This window comes from Amblyraja radiata, chromosome 1 (genome assembly GCF_010909765.2).
Source record: "Amblyraja radiata isolate CabotCenter1 chromosome 1, sAmbRad1.1.pri, whole genome shotgun sequence".
Taxonomy (NCBI): domain Eukaryota; kingdom Metazoa; phylum Chordata; class Chondrichthyes; order Rajiformes; family Rajidae; genus Amblyraja; species Amblyraja radiata.
In genome coordinates this window covers 8,198,109-8,222,836 of record NC_045956.1, presented here as the reverse complement: position 1 = coordinate 8,222,836, position 24,728 = coordinate 8,198,109, and the positions used below count along the sequence as shown (strand labels likewise).

General features: G+C 39.7%; 1 protein-coding gene across 2 annotated transcripts; it reads left to right on the top strand.

The window, feature by feature from the left end:
- Positions 1-510: 510 nt before the first annotated feature.
- LOC116970651 (immunoglobulin J chain-like) lies at positions 511-22,795 on the top strand. 2 transcript variants are annotated; one of them, XM_033017191.1, is made up of 4 exons: positions 511-724; positions 5,642-5,768; positions 7,940-8,020; positions 22,471-22,795. In XM_033017191.1, exons 1-4 carry the CDS (start codon positions 661-663, stop codon positions 22,565-22,567), a joined length of 369 nt encoding a protein of 122 aa, XP_032873082.1. In that variant the 5' UTR covers positions 511-660; the 3' UTR covers positions 22,568-22,795. The 2 variants fall into 2 exon arrangements, with proteins under 2 accessions (XP_032873082.1, XP_032873083.1); XM_033017192.1 differs by lacking the exon at positions 22,471-22,795 and adding an exon at positions 10,384-10,697.
- Positions 22,796-24,728: the final 1,933 nt, after the last annotated feature.

The following is a 24,728-nucleotide window of genomic DNA, read 5'->3' as shown; positions in this document are numbered from 1 at the left end:
GATGGCTCTGCGGATGCTGTGCTTCTGATAGATCTCCAACAGGAAAGGGAGTGAAGCACCAATGACCCTGCTGGCTGTCTTCACTATCCTGTTAAGTTGTCTTTGTTCATAAGCCTTGCAGCTCCCAAACCAGGAAGTGATGCCGTAGGTGTACACGGATATATGGCAGAAGCATGAGGTTTGGGTAATAACGCCTTGTCTGCCTGCATGAAGCACAGCAGCATTTCATAAGAGAAATCATCCCATAGTTTTCATGCAGGCACCAATAAACGCACTCCTGTCAGAAATGTTCAAAGCCGCTTCACAGAGATCGCTAATATTGATTTCACACAGAAAAATATTGTTGCAAAATCAATTCCAAGCTATTATTTTTACCATAACTTTTCTTTTATTTCTTTAAAACCCAGTAAATTTCTTCAATAGATTTATTTTTAGTTTCCTCATATCCCTACTGTGAGGATTCAAGTAATATTTTTAACTACTCTGCGGTTTTCTGATTTGCATTTAAAATGGAACCGAAAATAATATGAAGCTAATTAAAGGAACAAATTCAAAAAACAGGCGAAACACTTGGGTCTTTCATTTTGTTTGAGCACTCTGATCAGACTAAGTGTAGAGCCACAAGACAAAAGGAAGATCAAAGAAGGTGAAGCTCCAGTTATGAAGAACAAACAAACGATGAAGCCTTTTGCAGCAATTCTGCTTTTCACAATTCTTGCAGCAGGTGTGGTGTTTAATTATTACATTTTTCTTTGTTCAATGTGATGCGTAAATATTTCCTGTTTTCTTAGCAATAGAAACCTCAAAAGTATAAAAACAAAAAAATAATGAAGACGTTTTCTTCCTAAATAATGAGAAGCAACAACAATGAGTTGACAGTTTGTGGAGACATTGGTACAAGCATGTGCAGAAATCATTGATTAGACTAGTTGTAAATTGATTTGTGGACTGTACGAGCACTAGAGCAGCACAGTGGTGCAGCTGGTAGAGCTGCTGCCTCACAACACCAGGTTCGATCCTGACCTTGGGTGCTGTCTGTGTGGTGTTTGCACGTTCTTTCTGTGATCGCGCGGATTTCCTCGTGGTGTTCTGGTTTTCCCCACATTCCAAAGACGTGCGGGTTTGTAGGTTAATTTGCCTCTGTAACTTGTCCCTAATGTGTAGAGAGTGGATGAGAAAGTGGGATAACATAGAACGTGTGATAGTCGATATATCGATGGTCAGCATGGACTCGAAAGGCTGAAGGGCCTGTTTCCATGCTATGTCGTATACTCATGCAGTCTCTTTGCACATGAATATGATCGCCTCAGCATGCAGCGGTCCCAGTGATTTATGAATGATAACATTGTTCTTCCTGTGTATTGATCATGGGGAACAAGGACATGGCAGACCAATTGAATAATTACTTTGGTTCTGTCTTCACTAAGGAAGACATAAATAATCTGCCGGAAATAGCAAGGGACCGGGGGTTAAATGAAATGGAGGAACTGAGTGAAATCCAGGTTAGCCGGGAAGTGGTGTTAGGTAAATTGAATGGATTAAAGGCCGATAAATCCCCAGGGCCGGATAAGTTGCATCCCAGAGTACTTAAGGAAGTAGCCGCAGAAATAGTGGATGCATTAGTGATAATTTTTCAAAACTCTTTAGATTCTGGAGTAGTTCCTGAGGACTGGAGGGTAGCTAATGTAACCCCACTTTTTAAAAAGGGAGGGAGAGAGAAAACGGGGAATTACAGACCAGTTAGTCTAACATCGGTGGTGGGGGAAATTCTGGAGTCAGTTATTAAAGATGGGATAGCAGCACATTTGGAAAGTGGTGGGTTCATTGGACAAAGTCAGCATGGATTTATGAAAGGTAAATCATGTCTGACGAATCTTATAGAATTTTTCGAGGATGTAACTAGTAGAGTGGATAAGGGAGAACCAGTGGATGTGTTATATCTGGACTTTCAGAAGGCTTTCGACAAGGTCCCACATAAGAGATTAGCATACAAGCTTAAAGCACATGGTATTGGGGGTTCAGTATTGATGTGGATAGAGAACTGGCTGGCAGACAGGAAGCAAAGAGTAGGAGTAAACGGGTCCTTTTCAGAATGGCAGGCAGTGACTAGTGAAGTACCGCAAGGCTCAGTGCTGGGACCTCAGCTATTTACAATATATATTAATGATCTGGATGAGGGAATTGAATGCAACATCTCCAAGTTTGCGGATGACATGAAGCTGGGGGGCAGTGTTAGCTGTGAGGATGATGCTCGGAGGCTGCAAGGTGACTTGGATAGGTTGGGTGAGTGGGCAAAGGCATGGCAGATGCAGTATAATGTTGATAAATGTGAGGTTATCCACTTTGGTGGCAAAAACAGGAAAGTAGACTATAATCTGAATGGTGGCCGATTAGGAAAAGGGGAGATGCAACGAGACCTGGGTGTCATGATACACCAGTCATTGAAAGTAGGAATGCAGGTGCAGCAGGCAGTGAAGAAAGCAAATGGTATGTTAGCATTCATAGCAAAAGGATTTGAGTATAAGAGCAGGGAGGTTCTACTGCAGTTGTACAGGGTCTTGGTGAGACCACACCTGGAGTATTGCGTACAGTTTTGGTCTCCTAATCTGAGGAAAGACATTCTTGCCATAGAGGGAGTACAGAGAAGGTTCACCAGACTGATTCCTGGGATGGCAGGACTTTCATATGAGGAAAGACTGGATAGACTCGGCTTGTAAACGTTGGAATTCAGAAGACTGAGGGGGGATCTTATAGAAACTTACAAAATTCTTAAGGGGTTGGACAGGCTAGATGCAGGAAGATTATTACCGATGTTGGGGAAGTCCAGAAATAGGGGTCACAGTTTAAGGATAAGAGGGAAGACTTTTAGGACCGAGATGAGGAAATCATTTTTTACACAGAGAGTGGTGAATCTGTGGAATTCTCTGCCACAGAAGGTAGTTGAGGCCACAGTTCATTGGCTATATTTAAGAGGGAGTTAGATGTGGCCCTTGTGGCTAAAGGGATCAGGGGGTATGGAGAGAAGGCAGGGATGGGATACTGAGTTGGATGATCAGACATGATCATATCAAATGGCGGTGCAGGCTCGAAGGGCCGAATGGCCTACTCCTGCACCTATTTTCTATGTTTCTATGTTTCTATGTATTCCGTGACCATGAAGGTGCATCTTTGGCATATACTTGACTTTTTTTTAATAAAAGTTACTAATTTTGTAATTCCTCCCAAACTTCAGCAACCACTTGAAATGAGTTTCTGCTACAGAGGTTTTAGTTTCTACTCACCATAAATTAACTCCAGATTACCGGTAGTTCCAGTGTCAATCTGTAACACATGGATCTAAAGAAAGGGAATATTAATTCCCAACTCATCAATTGAGGGGCTTGGATTCTTTATCTCCATTTAGTTATTTAAGCAAAGTGTCATAACAGGTCCTGAAGCATTCCATATTGATATCCATACCCAAGCTGATAGGACACTGCTATATTGGGCCTCCTTGACCATTAATTATGACTTTTTGAAATAAATAAAACAAAAATAAACTAAAAAACTTAATGAAAAAGATTTAAAATTCAAGTAAAATGCAATTGTTGAATATAAATGTATAAATAAATGGTCAGATTCACAAAAAATGATTACAAATTTTAAAATCACATATAAAGCAAATTTAATAACAAAGTTCTGTTTTTTAAAACTCTACTATATTTCAAAGACTCAAAAATGCATTATTTCATGATTTAATTCAAATTGTAAAATAATTTATATAATTTATCAGAGCTCTGCTATCAGCACATTATTTTAGACGAGATAAACCAGATAACCACAAATCCGTCAGCTTAGATAATATTCCGTTCCCTTTGTTTGTGATGAATGTTTATGGCATGTTGGTGTCACTGGGAAGGCCAGCACTCATCTGCCAGAAGGTACAAAGATCTGTGAAAGAGAGTGACTGAGCAACTACTGTTCACATTCTATGTCCATTTAGATATCATGTAAAATCTCCACATTCGTACTTGCTACATCGCTAGGTAGCAATGTTGGTTGTGATGAGGGAGCAGAGGCTTCAGGAAAACAGGCAGGAACTGATTGTGGCAACATGTACATCTGTACACTTTGGTAAAAAAAATTGAAAGCCAGAGTCTTTTTAAGTATTTAAAGATTGAATGTTGCGTTAGTTAGAGGAATCTGAGTGACCATTTACATGAATTACTAAAAGATAGCATGCAGGCACAACATGTCTTGAATTATGTTGGCTTTTTTTGCAAGAGGATTAGAGGACAAAAATACAAATGGCTTAAAACAGTTATCTAGGCTTACTGAGGCCGCACTTAAAATATTGTGTATATATCTGCCTAATTTAGGAAGGGTAGATTTGCCATACAGAAAATGCAACAACAGTTCACCAGGCTGATTCTAATGAGAGAGGTTATGTTATACAAGGTTTGATGAAACAGATTGGAACCAGGCTCTCTTACATCAATCTCTTAGATTAATGAGAATAAGAGGTGATCTCACTGATACATGTGGAATCTTTATGAGACTTGACAGGATAGATTTAGGGATTGTTTCCCTTGACTGGGGAGGCTAAAATCATTCAGGTCTCAGATGACAAAAAAAAATCACCCAGAATATAATAAATGTTAGGAGTTCTCTATCCAAGGAATCTGTGGAAGAGAGTCACAGAGAGCAATAGATTTCTAGATATTAATGGAATGAGGTTGGTACAAGAAAACAATGTTGAGGGGAAAGAACGGCAATGGTCTTAACAAACAACAGAGGCACAAGTGTACGTAAAGCCGACCTGTTTTGTTTTCCCTATGTCCTTAACATTTTAATAAACATTTTCTCTTTCAGAGGATCTTTAAATGGTTTTACTCATGGGTCATATAGAGCAATTTACCATTTGTAACGAAGACTTGAATAAAGTTATTATTTCTGAATAAACCGAGGTATATTATTTAGCAGAGTGACACCTGCTATGTGGTAGATAGTTCTGAATTCTGTAATAAATGTTACAAAAACTAATTTCTCATTAAACTACGCTGATGGGGTCTGGGCATTCAGGGATGGTGTTTACAATCATCTAGAATTCTGCTCACCTGATTTTTCTTTCCCATCGTCTGCTCTTGCCAGCCAGTGCCAACTCCAGTGCACCAATATCCTTTTATTAAAGACCATTGATCCTTTGTATATTGCTCTTATTAACAATAGGTTGAGAACATGCAGTTGATGAGCAGAACTGTCTGAACTGTATATAGACACAAAGAGCTGGAGTAACTCAGTGGATCAGGCAGCATCTCTGGAGAAAAAGGATGGATGACTTTTCGGGTTGGGACCCTTCTTCAGACTGTTGTTTCAGCTGAAGAAGTTTCCCCACCCGAAACGTCACCTATCCTATTTCTCCAGAAATGTTGCCTGACCCACTAAGTTACTCCAGCACTTTGTGTCTATCTTGGGAATAAACCAACACCTGCAGTTCTTTGTTTCTATATCTTATCTTTACATTCATCGTTTTTTCTGTACTTGCAAGCCAATTAACAGCTACATTCAATTTGCGCCTGGATTTGCTGGACATTGTAACTTCCTCACTTATTATAAATGCTACTGATTCAGAAAGCTAATAACCATGTCTATTTTCTTACAGCTGATGCTGAGAGCCACCTTCTAGTTAAATCACAATGTAAATGCATGACTGTCACATCCAAAACAGTTGTTTCTGTATTGCCTAATGGGGCACGTGTGGAGCAGCTCGTGAGAGATATACACATTGTGTAAGTAAATGCATTTTTATATGTCAATGTATCCACATGGTTGAAAACATGAAAAGACTAATTATTGGAGACTGTAGCCAATTTTGTGCTGTGGTTCATCGAATCGTTATCACAAAAAGGAGGCAATCAATACATCAGTCAGAGTCAGACTATAACACAACCCCTAACAACCATTCTGATTCCTTGCTTGAGTTATTTCCTGCTTGCTCTATATTCCCCGAAGGCCCTGTCTGATTTCATCTTCCTGAACCTTACATATGTTTCATTTTACTTTTTGACCAAATTTACAACCTCTCTTATCACCCAAGATTCTCTTCCTTTGCCATCTTTCTCCCTCCTCCTTGTGGAACATGCTGATCCTCAACTCTGATAAACTCTGATATTCTTTAGCTAAATACCAAATATCTGATGTGGACTCCTCCATAAATGCTGCTCCCAATATACTCTTCGAAGCTCCTGCCGAATAATGTTATGCTCTGCCTTATCCAAATTTAGTAATTTTGCCCCTAGGTCCCGACTTTTCCCTCTTCATAACTATCTTAAAACTTATGGAGTTGTGATCACAGTTCCTAAAATGTTCTTCCACAGAAACACCTGGCCAGGTTCATTTCCCAATACAGGTCCAGTATGGTCCCTCCACTAGTTGAACAATCCACAAATTGGTTCAAGAAACCCTTTTGGATACACCTTACAAATCCTGCCCTGTCCTAATCTTTTGCACTAAGGAAATCCCAGTCAATTTTGGGGAAATAACAGTCACTCATTATAACAACCCCATTCCTATTGACACTTCCCATAGTCTGTCTACATATATGTTCCTCTATCTCCTGCTGGCTATTGCGAGGGCTATAGTATAATCCCATCAGAGTGATTGCATGTTTCTTATTTTTGAGCTTTCCTCATATTTCCTCAGTGGATGAGCCCTCTGTGCCATCTCTGAGTGCCACTGTGACATTCTCTCTGATTAGTAATGCAACTCCTCCACCTCTTTACCTCCCTCTCTATTACATCTGAAACATCAAAACCCTGAAAACATTGTGCTGTCAGTCCTGTCCCTCTTGCAACCAAGTCTCCATAATGGCCACAACATTATAGTTCCATGCCATTATGAGATGCATTATCCTGACATGCTCCAATTATTCATGTTGGTGCTTATTTCTCTAAATAAAGTGAACACTGTTGCTGCACAAAGATAAACATTGAAAATAGTGGTATCCATAGTGAAGATTACCACAGAGAACTGAACATGTCTTCACTGAATGAAGAGTTAGCTGTTGTTTTGTTTGCTGGGTGAGCAATTGATTGGAAAAGTAGTAGGGGTGACACAGAAGTAGAGTTGCTGCCTTACAACGCTAGTGACCTGCATTCGATCCTGATTACGGGTGCTCACTCTGTGGAGTTTGTACGTTCTCCCTGTGACCACGTGGGTTTTCTCCAAGTGCTCTGGTTTCCTCTCACACTCCAAAGATGTACAGGTTTGTAAATTAATTGCCTTCGTATGTTGTAAAAAAATTGTCACTAATATGAGGGATATTGTTAATACAGTCTATGGGGTGATCGCCGGTTGGCACGGACTAGATGGGCTGAAGGGCCTGTTTTTTAAAGTAATGTCTAGTGACTATAAGAAGTACTAGGCCACGGAAAAGAATAGATGCTATCTAATCATCTGTGAAAGACTAATCCATCCCTGAACGTCCTAACATAATGCAATACCTTTCCATTTCATTATGTGAAAGACAACTTCCTGGAATAATTTCCAAGCCACTGAGATAATGAATTTACAAGCGGACTTAAAAGTTCACTGCATATTATTTTCTGGAGCAACCTTATATCATCCAAAACGGACTCAGTTTCAACTTGGTATAGTCTTTATACTGGGTGAGGTTTGTTATTTAACGTGTACAATCATTATGCAGGATGCCCTTCTTTTCTATTGCTACAGTAATTACTACTTGGCCATAGGCAATAATCTTCAAATGATTATTTTAATTCTTGACTTTCTTCCTTCAATTACTGATATTGCCTACCCACATCTACAATGGTGTGGTTGGACAATCACAGCTGTCCATACTGTCAGCTGAAAGCTATCCATGTGCAGAATGACTTCATGGCATTTGGCTGCCAAAATTCTGGCAATGTTAAAATGGGTCTTAATTGTTCTTTTATTGCAGAGTTCCCACGAGGAGCAGAGAGAACATTTCAGATCCAACCTCCCCTCTTCGGAACAAGTTTGTCTACAAAATTTCAGATTTGTATGATTTATATTTTTATCTCTTTTTTTTGCAATTTATAACGTTTATGAAAGAACTCCAGATGCCGGAAAAATCGAAGGTAGACAGAAATGCTGGAGAAACTCAGCGAGTGAGGTAGCATCTATGGAGCGAAGGAATAGGTGACCCTTCTAATTAGAGCAGGTTACAGAACACAGCCTACACATGGCATTCAAATTTTAATATGTGGTGTCATTCAGAAAAACAAAAATAAAGAGGGAAAGATTGGATTTTTTTGCCTTCCATCACAGTGGGGAATGTGGGAAATCCGTTGTGGTGGATGTTTATGTTAACATCTACGTATTTCTGTGTCTTGTAGCTTTTTTTTTTCATGTGGCCGTATGGTAATTCGCATACCACTTTGGTACACGTGACAATAAAAGACCTTTGAAACTTTTATGCTACAATCAGGCCTCCTTGAGCCATTTGTGAATATTCAGTAACAACTGAATGACTCAGGCTGAACGACGGTGTCATTAGTAGAGCGGCTGTCTTCTGCTCCTGTGATCTTAGACCCAGACCTCGGCTGCTGTTTCATGGAGTTTGTACTATTTCTCTGTGACTATGTAGGATCCTGAATATTCTGGTTTCCTCCACGTTTATAAATCATGAAGGTTGGCGGATTACCAGACCATTCTCTATTACCGCTAATGTGTAGATGAGTGGTAGAATCTGAGGAAACGTTAATCGTAAATGTGGGGAGAATAAAACGAATTAGTGTTAAATAATTAGGATTTGTGTAAAAACAGATGCATGATGGTTGCTGCTGACTAGGTGAGCCAACAGACCCTTCTCCCTGCTGGTTTTCAACATGACTCCATAATTGTATGAAAGCTTCAGTTGGACATTTTGGCAAAAAGGAGATCTAAAGGTATATTCAGAATAGTTTTGGTTTTTAATATTGCCAGAAGAACCATCTTCTCAGATAAGTGAACGGGTAAAATAGTCAAAACAACTGAGGAAATCAGCAGAAAAAGACACAAAATGCAGGAGTAACTCAGCGAGTCAGGCAGCATCTCTGGAGAACATGGATAAGTGATGTTCTGGGTCAGGTGCCTTCTGCAGACCTTCTTGTCTCTACAAGGAAATTAGCAGAATGTTTTCATATCGAGGGTTATTCAGATTTGTGATACATCATTATACATAATGTGAAAGAGCAACTTCCAATAACAATAGAAACTATATTTAAAGAGGACTCATTTGCAGAGTTTGGGTGAAAAAGCTGGAAGTAGGTATGAACTTCACATTTATTTTGAGACACCACAAACACGGCAGTCTGAATGATTTCCAATGTTCCAAAGTTGTGCTCAATGGCATATTGACAATGGTGAAAGGACAACAAAATAAGTGGTGATATGTGGTTTAGATTAAAACCAGAATGTTCCTAACAGTTCATGTTCTAATGGCTCAGATATAACTGATGGAAGTTTCCTTTAAATGCATAAGGGATCTTTTATTTATTTGATAAATAATTCCAAGAAAATTCTTTGTCATGTTTTCATTCATTTTGTGTTGGTTTGACGGATCGACTTCAGGTGAAATGATAGGGAACACCTATATTTACACAGTTAAATCCTTTTATGGATTTCTTCCAATATAAGTATGAAGGACCCTTGGTTGACGTAGGATATTGAGGCATTGGTAAGGAAAATGGAGGCATATTTCAGGTATAGGCATCTGGGATCAAGTGAATCCCTTGAGGAGTATAAGAGATGTAGGACTATACTGAAGAAGGAAATCAGGAAGGCAAGAAGAGGAACTCCTGAATAGTAAGTTTGTGGACTACATCAATATTGGTGATGTAGTGGATAATGAAGACAGTTATCTAAGATGACAACAGGAGTTGGATGAATTGGAGGAGTGAGCCAAGGAATTGCAGATGGAATTTAACTTTGACAAGTGCCTATTGCAAGTTAAACCTGGGCATGATGTACACAGTAAATGGTAGGACCCTGGAGAGTATTGTAGAATGCAGGGGCTTAGAGTTAAACGTACATTGTTCCCTGAAAGTGGCAACACAGATAGAAAGGGGGGTGGGGGGGGATGAAGAAGGAGTTTGGCACACTTCCCTTTATTGGTTAGGGGCATTGACTTTGGACGTCATGTTACAGTTATATAAGAGAACGAGCTACCAGAATGAGTTGTAGAGGTTGATATAGTTACAATGTTTAAAAACATTTGGACAGATAAGTGGATAGAAAAGATTCAGAGGGATAGGGGAAACTGGGCTAGCTCAGTTTGACATGTTGGTTAGCATGAGGGAGTTGGCATATCTCTGTGCGGCATAGCTCTATGACTGTGTTAATGAGAAATATATATTTGATTGATCATATATTTTGTTGCAGCTGCAAGAATTGCAACCAAAAGCCAACTTTACCTGAAGAACCCCAATGCAAACCCCCACCTCCCCCTGCAGACACCTGCTACGGCCGTAACATCTAGAGAGCGCCGATACCGTTAAAACACCATGGGAACCAAATTGATGCTGTGTGGAATCCCAAATTCCACTGGAATCCACAGCCTACAACGCCCTCTACTGAAACAACACATGATTCGGCCTCCATGTCAGATGTTGTTCCCATAACTACATTGTGTTTTCTTAATGCATTTTATGCTTTATATAGTTGCATGCTTTTTTATCTTCATTGAACAAATAAAATGCTTCATTGCTCCAAAACTTGTTTTGTGCAAATCCTGTTCTTTGACTTGTAGCATCATTTCTAATTTGTCATAGTTTGCATGTACTTTTTTTGATGACAAACAAACTGAAGGCCACATGTCAATGCAGCAGACCACCACTCAGTAGGTTTTGTGGAAACGGGAAATATCTTAACATATGGGCCTGAATCCTGTAATAAGCAGCAAACCAAAAACACCCACTTTTCCAGGGAATCGCTGGTAAGTAGAGTCTTCAAACGGACAGATACTCATAAGTCACAAACAGAATGCAAAAGGTGCAATTGGTGATAAGTGCTTCAAACAACATGTGGAGCACAAATGCATCAGAGAAAAGAGTCAGTGAATTTTATAAATATTTTTAAAATATTGTTTTCATTATTCCTACGTATTCATACTTTCAAATACTTTGGAATAAACACAATCCACAAATATAAAAGTAATTCTTAACGGGCAAAAGATTATTTTAGCAATGGTAAAGTTTACTATCCCATTAAAAATTTCATTATAACTTTTAATTATAAAAATAAATATGCTGGAGTTATTTTTCAGGGAGAATAATGTATAAATACCTTGATTATAGATCAATTGGAATGACCTACAATCACTGAGATAGAGAAGAATGCAGAGTCTTTTACCCAAAGGAGGGGAATTAAGAACCAGTGGACATACGTTTAAAATGAGAGGGGAAAGATTTCAAAGCAGCCCGAGGAACGGGAGGGGGATGATATATGGAACGAGCTGCCAGAGGAGGTCGTTGAGGCAGATATTATAACAACATTTAAAAGACATTTGGACAGGCTGATGGATAGGAAAGGCTTAGAAGGATATGGGCCAAACACGGAGGTGAGACTAGCGTGGATGGGGCATCTTGGTCGACATGGACAACGTGGGCCAAAGGGCCTGTGTTTATGCTGCATGATTGACTATTATGACTCTAAGAGATGAACAGTGGAGGATATGGAAGAGGACATTATTAGGCACACGAACTCTGTTATCACCCGTGTTATATTCCACATGTGTGGAGATGCTGCGAATACCCTCAAATTCATAGTGTATAATACAAAATGTCAAAAGTATAGTCATCGATGTTACAGTGAAGTACAGGTTGGAGGTGGAGTAGTGGAAAGAGCAAGGCCAGTTGTGGAGTGGGAGGGAGGGGGGGGGGAATGAAGGAGGCCAGAAAGAGTTAGGCCAGTGATGGAGGAGGGGGGGCAAAGGAGCTCTGACAGGGATGAAGGAGAGGGAGAGTCAGGCCAGGAAATAAGGAAGGTGAAAGAACTAGACTAGTATTAGAGGAAGAGGAAAGTACCAGGTCAAGGATAGTAGAGGGGAGAGGATCGGAGATCCTCATGGGGTCTGTCTCCCAGGTGCAGGAAAGATGACATTTTCAATTGAAGTTTTCCTTTTCCCTGGTTCCCTATGAATTACTTAAAATCTCAAACTAAAAAGCAAAATTTAAAGGAACACCATTTCTGCATTATTATGGTGTAAGAGGCTTAGATGATGTTCACCTTACCAAGCAGGAAAAACTGTTCCAATTCCTGATTTGTGTGTTTTGAGATATGAATATTTTTAGTTTAGTTTAGAGATACAACATGCAAACAGACCCGATTAGCAAGTTTGCTGATCACAATAAAATAGGTGGTACCATGGACAGTGAAGTTGGTTATTAAGAATCACAGCAGGATCTTGATTGTCAGGATGCTGCCTGACTCAGCGGGTCAGGCAGCATCTCTGGAGAACATGGATAAGTGATGTTTCGGGTCAGGTGCCTTCTGCAGACCTTCTTGTCTCTACAAGGAAATTAGCAGAATGTTTTCATATCGAGGGTTATTCAGATTTGTGATACATCATTATACATAATGTGAAAGAGCAACTTCCAATAACAATAGAAACTATATTTAAAGAGGACTCATTTGCAGAGTTTGGGAGAAAAAGCTGAAAGTGGGTATGAACCTCACATTTATGTTGAGATACCACAAACACGGCAGTCTGAATGATTTCCAATGTTCCAAAGTTGTGCTCAATGGCATATTGACAATAGTGAAAGGATAACAAAATAAGTGGTGATATGTGATTTAGATTAAAACCAGAATTTTCCTAACAGTTCATGTTCTCATGGCTCAGATATAACTGATGGAAGTTTCCTTTAAATGCATAAGGGGATCTTTTATTTATTTGATAAATAATTCCAAGACAATTCTTTGTCATGTTTTCATTCATTTTGGGGAAAGTTTGACGGATCGACTTCAAGTGCAATGATAGGGAACACCTATATTTACACAGTTAAATATTGTTATGGCTTTCTTCCAATGTAAGTATGAAGGACCCTTGGTTGACGTAGGATATTGAGGCATTGGTAAGGAAAATGGAGGCATATTTCAGGTATAGGCATCTGGGATCAAGTGAATCCCTTGAGGAGTATAAGAGATGTAGGACTATGCTGAAGAAGGAAATCAGGAGGGCAAGAAGAGGAACTCCTGAATAGTAAGTTTGTGGAATACATCAATATTGGTGATGTAGTGGATAATGAAGACAGTTATCTAAGATGACAACAGGAGTTGGATGAATTGGAGGAGTGAGCCAAGGAATTGCAGATGGAATTTAACTTTGACAAGTGCCTATTGCAAGTTAAACCTGGGCATGATATACACAGTAAATGGTAGGACCCTGGAGAGTATTGTAGAATGCAGGGGCTTAGAGTTACAGGTACATAGTTCCCTGAAAGTGGCAACACAGATAGAAAGGGGGGGTGGTGGGGATGAAGAAGGAGTTTGGCACACTTCCATTTATTGGTTAGGGGCATTGACTTTGGACGTCGTGTTACAGTTCAATAAGAGAACGAGCTACCAGAATGAGTTGTAGAGGTTGATATAGTTACAATGTTTAAAAACATTTGGACAGATAAGTGGATAGAAAAGATTCAGAGGGATAGGGGAAACTGGGCTAGCTCAGTTTGACATGTTGGTTAGCATGAGGGAGTTGGGCTGAAGGGCATATTTCTGTGCGGCATAGCTCTATGACTGTGTTAATGAGAAATATATATTTGATTGATCGTATATTTTGTTGCAGCTGCAAGAATTGCAACCAAAAGCCAACTTTACCTGAAGAACCCCAATGCAAACCCCCACCTCCCCCTGCAGACACCTGCTACGGCCGTAACATCTAGAGAACGCCAATACCGTTAAAACACCATGGGAACCAAATTGATGCTGTGTGGAAACCCAAACTCCACTGGAATCCACAACCTACAGCGCCCTCTACAGAAACAACACATGATTCGGCCTCCATGTCAGATGTTGTTCCCACAACTACATTGTGTTTTCTTAATGCATTTTATGCTTTATATAGTTGCATTGCTTTTTTATCTTCATTGAACAAATAAAATGCTTCATTGCTTCAAAACTTGTTTTGTGCAAATCCCGTTCTTTGACTTGTAGCATCATTTCTAATTTGTCATAGTTTGCTTGTACTTTTTTTGATGACAAACAAACTGAAGGCCACATGTCAATGCAGCAGACCACCACTCAGTAGGTTTTGTGGAAACGGGAGTTGCAGAAATATCTTAACATATGGGCCTGAATCCTGTAATCAGCAGCAAACCAAAAACACCCACTATTCCAGGGAATCGCTGGTAAGTAGAGTCTTCAAGCAGACAGATAATCATGTCACAAACAGAATGCAAAAAGTGCAATTTTTGATAAGTGCTTCAAACAACATGCGAAGCATAAATGCATCAGAGAAAAGAGTCAGTGAACTTTCAATAACAATAGAAACTATATTTAAAGAGGACTCATTTGCAGAGTTTGGGAGAAAAAGCTGGAAGTGGGTATAAACCACATTTATGTTGAGATACCACAAACACGGCAGTCTGAATGATTTCCAATGTTCCAAAGTTGTGCTCAATGGCATATTGACAATAGTGAAAGGATAACAAAATAAGTGGTGATATGTGATTTAGATTAAAACCAGAATTTTCCTAACAGTTCATGTTCTCATGGCTCAGATATAACTGATGGAAGTTTCCTTTAAATGCATAATGGGATCTTTTATTTATTTGATAAATAGTTCCAAGACAATTCTTTGTCATGTTTTCATTCATTTTGCGTTGGTTTGACGGATCGACTTCAAGTGAAATGATAGGGAACACCTATATTTACACAGTTAAATATTTTTATGGCTTTCTTCCAATGTAAGTATGAAGGACCCTTGGTTGACGTAGGATATTGAGGCATTGGTAAGAAAAATTGAGGCATATTTCAGGTATAGGCATCTGGGATCAAGAGAATCCCTTGAGGAGTATAAGAGATGTAGGACTATGCTGAAGAAGGAAATCAGGAGGGCAAGAAAAGGAACTCCTGAATAGTAAGTTTGTGGAATACATCAATATTGATGATGTAGTGGATGATGAAGACAGTTATCTGAGATTCCAACAGGAGTTGGATGAATTGGAGGAGTGAGCCAAGGAATTGCAGATGGAATTTAACTTTGACAAGTGCCTATTGCAAGTTAAACCTGGGCATGATGTACACAGTAAATGGTAGGACACTGGAGAGTATTGTAGAATGCAGGGGCTTAGAGTTACAGGTACATAGTTCCCTGAAAGTGGCAACACAGGTAGAAAGGGGGGGTGGGGGGGATGAAGAAGGAGTTTGGCACACTTCCATTTATTGGTTCGGGGCTATTTCCATTGACTATGGAAATGTGGACATCATGTTACAGTTCAATAAGAGAACGAGCTACCAGAATGAGTTGTAGAGGTTGACATAGTTACAATGTTTAAAAACATTTGGACAGATAAGTGGATAGAAAAGATTCAGAGGGATAGGGGAAACTGGGCTAGCTCAGTTTGACATGTTGGTTAGCATGAGGGAGTTGGCATATCTCTGTGCGGCATAGGTCTATGACTGTGTTAATGAGAAATATATATTTGATTGATCATATATTTTGTTGCAGCTGCAAGAATTGCAACCAAAAGCCAACTTTACCTGGAGAGCCCCAATGCAAACCCCCACCTCCCCCTGCAGACACCTGCTACGGCCGTAACATCTAGAGAACACCAATACCGTAAAAACACCATGGGAACCAAATTGATGCTGTGTGGAATCCCAAACTCCACTGGAATCCACAGCCTACAGCGCCCTCTATTGAAACAACACATGATTCGGCCTCCATGTCAGATGTTGTTCCCATAACTACATTGTGTTTTCTTAATGTGTTTTATGCTTTATATAGTTGCATTTGCTTTTTGTCTTCATTGAACAAATAAAATGCTTCATTGCTTCAAAACTTGTTTTGTGCAAATCCCGTTCTTTGACTTGTAGCATCATTTCTAATTTGTCATAGTTTGCTTGTACTTTTTTTGATGACAAACAAACTGAAGGCCACATGTCAATGCAGCAGACCACCACTCAGTAGGTTTTGTGGATACAGAAATATCTTAACATATGGGCCTGCATTCAGCAGCAAAGCAAAAACACCCACTATTCCAGGGAATCGCTGGTAAGTAGAGTCTTCAAGCGGACAGATACTCATAAGTCACAAACAGAATGCAAAAAGTGCAATTTTTGATAAGTGCTTCAAACAACATGTGGAGCACAAATGCATCAGAGAAAAGAGTCAGTGAACTTTATAAATATTTTTTAAATATTGTTTTCATTATTCCAACGTATTCATACTTTCAAATACTTTGGAATAATCACAATCCACAAATATAAAAGTAATTCTTAACGGGCAAAAGATTATTTTAGCAATGGTAAAGTTTACTATCCCATTAAAAATTTCATTATAACTTTTAATTATAAAAATAAATATGCTGGAGTTATTTTTCAGGGAGAATAATGTATAAATACCTTGATTATAGATCAATTGGAATGACCTACAATCACTGAGATAGAGAAGAATGCAGAGTCTTTTACCCAAAGGAGGGGAATTAAGAACCAGAGGACATACGTTTAAAATGAGAGGGGAAAGATTTCAAAGCAGCCCGAGGAACGGGAGGGGGATGATATATGGAATGAGCTGCCACAGGAGGTCGTTGAGGCAGATATTATAACAACATTTAAAAGACATTTGGACAGGTTGATGGATAGGAAAGGCTTAAAAGGATATGGGCCAAACACGGAGGTGAGACTAGTGTGGATGGGGCATCTCGGTCAACATGGACAACGTGGGCCAAAGGGCCTGTGTTTATGCTGCATGTTTGACTATTATGACTAAGAGATGAACAGTGGAGGATATGGAAGAGGACATAATTATGCACACGAACTCTGTTATCACCCGTGTTATATTCCACATGTGTGGAGATGCTGCGAATGCTCTCAAATTCATAGTGTATAATACAAAATGCCAAAAGTATAGTCATCGATGTTACAGTGAAGTACAGGTTGAAGGTGGAGTAGTGGAAAGAGCAAGGCCAGTTGTGGAGGGGGAGGGAGGGGGGGGGGGAGTAAAGGCCAGAAATAGTTAGGCCAGTGATGGAGGAGGGGGGGCAAAGGAGCTCTGACAGAGATGAAGGAGAGGGAGAGTCAGGCCAGGAAATAAGGAAGGTGAAAGAACTAGACTAGTATTAGAGGAAGAGGAAAGTGCCAGGTCAAGGATAGTAGAGGGGAGAGGATCGGAGATCCTCATGGGGTCTGTCTCCCAGGTGCAGGAAAGATGGCATTTTCAATTGAAGTTTTCCTTTTCCCTGGTTCCCTATGAATTACTTAAAATCTCAAACTAAAACGCAAAATTTAAAGGAACAACATTTCTGCATTATTATGGTGTAAGAGGCTTAGATGATGTTCACCTTATCAAGCAGGAAAAACTGTTCCAATTCCTGATTTGTGTGTTTTGAGATATGAATATTTTTAGTTTAGTTTAGAGATACAACATGCAAACAGACCCGATTAGCAAGTTTGCTGATCACACTAAAATAGGTGGTACCATGGACAGTGAAGTTGGTTATTAAGAATCACAGCAGGATCTTGATTGTCAGGATGCTGCCTGACTCAGCGGGTCAGGCAGCATCTCTGGAGAACATGGATAAGTGATGTTTCGGGTCAGGAGCCTTCTGCAGACCTTCTTGTCTCTACAAGGAAATGAGCAGAATGTTTTCATATCGAGGGTTATTCAGATTTGTGATACATCATTATACATAATGTGAAAGAGCAACTTCCAATAACAATAGAAACTATATTTAAAGAGGACTCATTTGCAGAGTTTGGGAGAAAAAGCTGGAAGTGGGTATGAACCTCACATTTATGTTGAGATACCACAAACACGGCAGTCTGAATGATTTCCAATGTTCCAAAGTTGTGCTCAATGGCATATTGACAATAGTGAAAGGATAACAAAATAAGTGGTGATATGTGATTTAGATTAAAACCAGAATTTTCCTAACAGTTCATGTTCTCATGGCTCAGATATAATTGATGGAAGTTTCCTTTAAATGCATAATGGGATCTTTTATTGATTTGATAAATAGTTCCAAGACAATTCTTTGTCATGTTTTCATTCATTTTGCGTTGGTTTGACGGATCGACTTCAGGTGAAATGATAGGGAACACCTATATTTACACAGTTAAATATTTTTATGGCTTTCTTCCAATGTACGTATGAAGGACCCTTGGTTGACGTAGGATATTGAGGCACTGGAAAGGAAAATGGAGGCATATTTCAGGTATAGGCATCTGGGATCAAGTGAATCCCTTGAGGAGTATAAGAGATGTAGGACTATACTGAAGAAGGAAATCAGGAGGGCAAGAAAAGGAACTCCTGAATAGTAAGTTTGTGGATTACATTAATATTGTGGATAATGAAGACAGTTATCTAAGATGACAACAGGAGTTGGATGAATTGGAGGAGTGAGCCAAGGAATTGCAGATGGAATTTAACTTTGACAAGTGCCTATTGCAAGTTAAACCTGGGCATGATGTACACAGTAAATGGTAGGACCCTGGAGAGTATTGTAGAATGCAGGGGCTTAGAGTTACAGGTACATAGTTCCCTGAAAGTGGCAACACAGATAGAAAGGGGGGGGGGTGGGGATGAAGAAGGAGTTTGGCACACTTCCCTTTATTGGTTAGGGGCATTGACTATAGAAATTTGGACATCATGTTACAGTTCAATAAGAGAACGAGCTACCAGAATGAGTTGTAGAGGTTGATATAGTTACAATGTTTAAAAACATTTGGACAGATAAGTGGATAGAAAAGATTCAGAGGGATAGGGGAAACTGGGCTAGCTCAGTTTGACATGTTGGTTAGCTTGAGGGAGTTGGGCTAAAGGGATTATTTCTGTGCGGCATAGGTCTATGACTGTGTTAATGAGAAATATATATTTGATTGATTGTATATTTTGTTGCAGCTGCAAGAATTGCAACCAAAAGCCAACTTTACCTGAAGAACCCCAATGCAAACCCCCACCTCCCCCTGCAGACACCTGCTACGGCCGTAACATATAGAGAACGCCGATACCGTTAAAACACCATGGGAACCAAATTGATGCTGTGTGAAATCCCAAACGCCATTGGAATCCACAGCCTACAGCGCCCTCTACTGAAACAACACATGATTCGGCCTCCATGTCAGATGTTGTTCCCACAACTACATTGTGTTTTCTTAATGCATTTTATGCTTTATATAGTTGCATTGCATTTTTATCTTCATTGAACATATAAAATGCTTCATTGCTCCAAAACTTGTTTTGTGCAAATCCCGTTCTTTGACTTGTAGCATCATTTCTAATTTGTCATAGTTTGCTTGTACTTTTTTTGATGACAAACACACTGAAGTCCACATGTCAATGCAGCAGACCACCACTCAGTAGGTTTTGTGGAAACGGGAAATATCTTAACATATGGGCCTGAATCCTGTAATCAGCAGCAAAGCAAAAACACCCACTATTCCAGGGAATCGCTGGTAAGTAGAGTCTTCAAACGGACAGATACTCATAAGTCACAAACAGAATGCAAAAGGTGCAATTGGTGATGTGCTTCAAACAACATGTGGAGCACAAATGCATCAGAGAAAAGAGTCAGTGAATTTTATAAATATTTTTAAAATATTGTTTTCAATATTCCTACGTATTCATACTTTCAAATACTTTGGAATAAACACAATCCACAAATATAAAAGTAATTCTTAACAGGCAAAAGATTATTTTAACAATAGTAAAGTTTACTTTCCCATTAAAAATTTCATTATAACTTTTGATTATATAAATAAATATGCTGGAGTTATTTTTTTCAGGGAGAATAATGTATAAATACCTTGATAATAGATCAATTGGAATGACCTACAATCACTGAGATAGAGAAGAATGCAGAGTCTTTTACCCAAAGGAGGGGAATTAAGAACCAGAGGACATAAGTTTAAAATGAGAGGGGAAAGATTTCAAAGCAGCCCGAGGAACGGGAGGGGGATGATATATGGAACGAGCTGCCAGAGGAGGTCGTTGAGGCAGATATTATAACAACATTTAAAAGACATTTGGACAGGCTGATGGATAGGAAAGGCTTAGAAGGATATGGGCCAAACACGGAGGTGAGACTAGCGTGGATGGGGCATCTTGGTCGACATGGACAACGTGGGCCAAAGGGCCTGTGTTTATGCTGCATGATTGACTATATGACTCCAAGAGATGAACAGTGGAGGATATGGAAGAGGACATAATTAGGCACACGAACTCTGTTATCACCCGTGTTATATTCCACATGTGTGGAGATGCTGCGAATACCCTCAAATTCATGGTGTATAATACAAAATGTCAAAAGTATAGTCATCGATGTTACAGTGAAGTACAGGTTGAAGGTGGAGTAGTGGAAAGAGCAAGGCCAGTTGTGGAGTGGGAGGGAGGGGGGGGGGGGGGGGAGTAAAGGCCAGAAATAGTTAGGCCAGTGATGGAGGAGGGGGGGCAAAGGAGCTCTGACAGAGATGAAGGAGAGGGAGAGTCAGGCCAGGAAATAAGGAAGGTGAAAGAACTAGACTAGTATTAGAGGAAGAGGAAAGTGCCAGGTCAAGGATAGTAGAGGGGAGAGGATCGGAGATCCTCATGGGGTCTGTCTCCCAGGTGCAGGAAAGATGACATTTTCAATTGAAGTTTTCCTTTTCCCTGGTTCCCTATGAATTACTTAAAATCTCAAACTAAAAAGCAAAATTTAAAGGAACAACATTTCTGCATTATTATGGTGTAAGAGGCTTAGATGATGTTCACCTTATCAAGCAGGAAAAACTGTTCCAATTCCTGATTTGTGTGTTTTGAGATATGAATATTTTTAGTTTAGTTTAGAGATACAACATGCAAACAGACCCGATTAGCAAGTTTGCTGATCCCACTAAAATAGGTGGTACCATGGACAGTGAAGTTGGTTATTAAGAATCACAGCAGGATCTTGATTGTCAGGATGCTGCCTGACTCAGCGGGTCAGGCAGCATCTCTGGAGAACATGGATAAGTGATGTTTCGGGTCAGGAGCCTTCTGCAGCCCTTCTTGTCTCTACAAGGAAATTAGCAGAATGTTTTCATATCGAGGGTTATTCAGATTTGTGATACATCATTATACATAATGTGAAAGAGCAACTTCCAATAACAATAGAAACTATATTTAAAGAGGACTCATTTGCAGAGTTTGGGAGAAAAAGCTGGAAGTGGATATGAACTTCACATTTATGTTGAGATACCACAAACACAGCAGTCTGAATGATTTCCAATGTTCCAAAGTTGTGCTCAATGGCATATTGACAATAGTGAAAGGATAACAAAATAAGTGGTGATATGTGATTTAGATTAAAACCAGAATTTTCCTATCAGTTCATGTTCTCATGGCTCAGATATAACTGATGGAAGTTTCCTTTAAATGCATAATGGGATCTTTTATTTATTTGATAAATAGTTCCAAGACAATTCTTTGTCATGTTTTCATTCATTTTGCGTTGGTTTGACGGATCGACTTCAAGTGAAATGATAGGGAACACCTATATTTACACAGTTAAATATTTTTATGGCTTTCTTCCAATGTAAGTATGAAGGACCCTTGGTTGACGTAGGATATTGAGGCATTGGTAAGGATAATTGAGGCATATTTCAGGTATAGGCATCTGGGATTAAGAGAATCCCTTGAGGAGTATAAGAGATGTAGGACTATACTGAAGAAGGAAATCAGGAGGGCAAGAAAAGGAACTCCTGATTAGTAAGTTTGTGGATTACATCAATATTGATGATGTAGTGGATAATGAAGACCGTTATCTAAGATGACAACAGGAGTTGGATGAATTGGAGGAGTGAGCCAAGGAATTGCAGATGGAATTTAACTTTGACAAGTGCCTAATGCAAGTTAAACCTGGGCATGATATACACAGTAAATGGTAGGACCCTGGAGAGTATTGTAGAATGCAGGGGCTTAGAGTTACAGGTGCATTGTTCCCTGAAAGTGGCAACACAGATAGAAAGGGGGGGGGGGATGAAGAAGGAGTTTGGCACACTTCCATTTATTGGTTAGGGGCATTGACTTTGGACGTCATGTTTCAGTTATATAAGAGAACGAGCTACCAGAATGAGTTGTAGAGGTTGATATAGTTACAATGTTTAAAAACATTTGGACAGATAAGTGGATAGAAAAGATTCAGAGGGATAGGGGAAACTGGGCTAGCTCAGTTTGACATGTTGGTTAGCATGAGGGAGTTGGGCTGAAGGGCATATTTCTGTGCGGCATAGGTCTATGACTGTGTTAATGAGAAATATATATTTGATTGATCGTATATTTTATTGCAGCTGCAAGAATTGCAACCAAAAGCCAACTTTACCTGAAGAGCCCCAATGCAAACCCCCACCTCCCCCTGCAGACACCTGCTACGGCCGTAACATCTAGAGAACGCCAATACCGTTAAAACACCATGGGAACCAAATTGATGCTGTGTGGAATCCCAAACTCCACTGGAATCCACAGCCTACAGCGCCCTCTACTGAAACAACACATGATTCGGCCTCCATGTCAGATGTTGTTCCCATAACTACATTGTGTTTTCTTAATGCATTTTATGCTTTATATAGTTGCATTGCTTTTTTATCTTCATTGAACAAATAAAATGCTTCATTGCTTCAAAACTTGTTTTATGCAAATCCCGTTCTTTGACAATAATAATAATAATGGATGGGATTTATATAGCGCCTTTCTAATATTCAAGGCGCTTTACATCGCATTATTCATTCACTCCTCAGTCACACTCGGTGGTGGTAAGCTACTTCTGTAGCCACAGCTGCCCTGGGGCAGACTGACGGAAGCGTGGCTGCCAATCTGCGCCTACGGCCCCTCCGACCACCACCAATCACTCACACACATTCACACACATTCACACACAGGCAAAGGTGGGTGAAGTGTCTTGCCCAAGGACACAACGACAGTATGCACTCCAAGCGGGATTCGATCCGGCTACCTTCCGGTTGCCAGCCGAACACTTAGCCCATTATTAGACTTGTAGCATCATTTCTAATTTGTCATAGTTTGCTTGTACTTTTTTTGATGACAAACAAACTGAAGGCCATATGTCAATGCAGCAGACCACCACTCAGTAGGTTTTGTGGAAACGGGAGTTGCAGAAATATCTTAACATATGGGCCTGAATCCTGTAATCAGCAGCAAACCAAAAACACCCACTATTCCAGGGAATCGCTGGTAAGTAGAGTCTTCAAGCAGACAGATACTCATGTCACAAACAGAATGCAAAAGGTGCAATTTTTGATAAGTGCTTCAAACAACATGCAAAGCACAAATGCATCAGAGAAAAGAGCCCTGAACTTTATAAATATTTTTTAAATATTGTTTTCATTATTCCAACGTATTCATATTTTCAAATACTTTGGAATGATCACAATCCACAAATATAAAAGTAATTCTTAACGGGCAAAAGATTATTTTAGCAATGGTAAAGTTTACTATCCCATTAAAAAATTTCATTATAACTTTTAATTATAAAAATAAATATGCTGGAGTTATTTTTCAGGGAGAATAATGTATAAATACCTTAATTATAGATCAATTGGAATGACCTACAATCACTGAGATAGAGAAGAATGCAGAGTCTTTTACCCAAAGGAGGGGAATTAAGAACCAGAGGGCATACGTTTAAAATGAGAGGGGAAAGATTTCAAAGCAGCCCGAGGAACGGGTGGGGGGTGATATATGGAACGAGCTGCCAGAGGAGGTCGTTGAGGCAGATATTATAACAACATTTAAAAGACATTTGGACAGGCTGATGGATAGGAAAGGCTTAGAAGGATATGGGCCAAACACGGAGGTGAGACTAGTGTGGATGGGGCATCTTGGTCGACATGGACAACGTGGGCCAAAGGGCCTGTGTTTATGCTGCATGATTGACTATATGACTAAGAGATGAACAGTGGAGAATATATGGAAGAGGACATAATTAGGCACACGAACTCTGTTATCACCCGTGTTATATTCCACATGTGTGGAGATGCTGCGAATGCTCTCAAATTCATGGTGTATAATACAAAATGTCAAAAGTATAGTCATCGATGTTACAGTGAAGTACAGGTTGAAGGTGGAGTAGTGGAAAGAGCAAGGCCAGTTGTGGAGTGGGAGGGGGGGGGGGGGGAATGAAGGAGGCCAGAAAGAGTTTGGCCAGTGATGGAGGAGGGGGCAACGGAGCTCTGACAGAGATGAAGGAGAGGGAGAGTCAGGCCAGGAAATAAGGAAGGTGAAAGAACTAGACTAGTATTAGAGGAAGAGGAAAGTGCCAGGTCAAGGATAGTAGAGGGGAGAGGATCGGAGATCCTCATGGGGTCTGTCTCCCAGGTGCAGGAAAGATGGCATTTTCAATTGAAGTTTTCCTTTTCCCTGGTTCCCTATGAATTACTTAAAATCTCAAACTAAAACGCAAAATTTAAAGGAACAACATTTCTGCATTATTATGGTGTAAGAGGCTTAGATGATGTTCACCTTATCAAGCAGGAAAAACTGTTCCAATTCCTGATTTGTGTGTTTTGAGATATGAATATTTTTAGTTTAG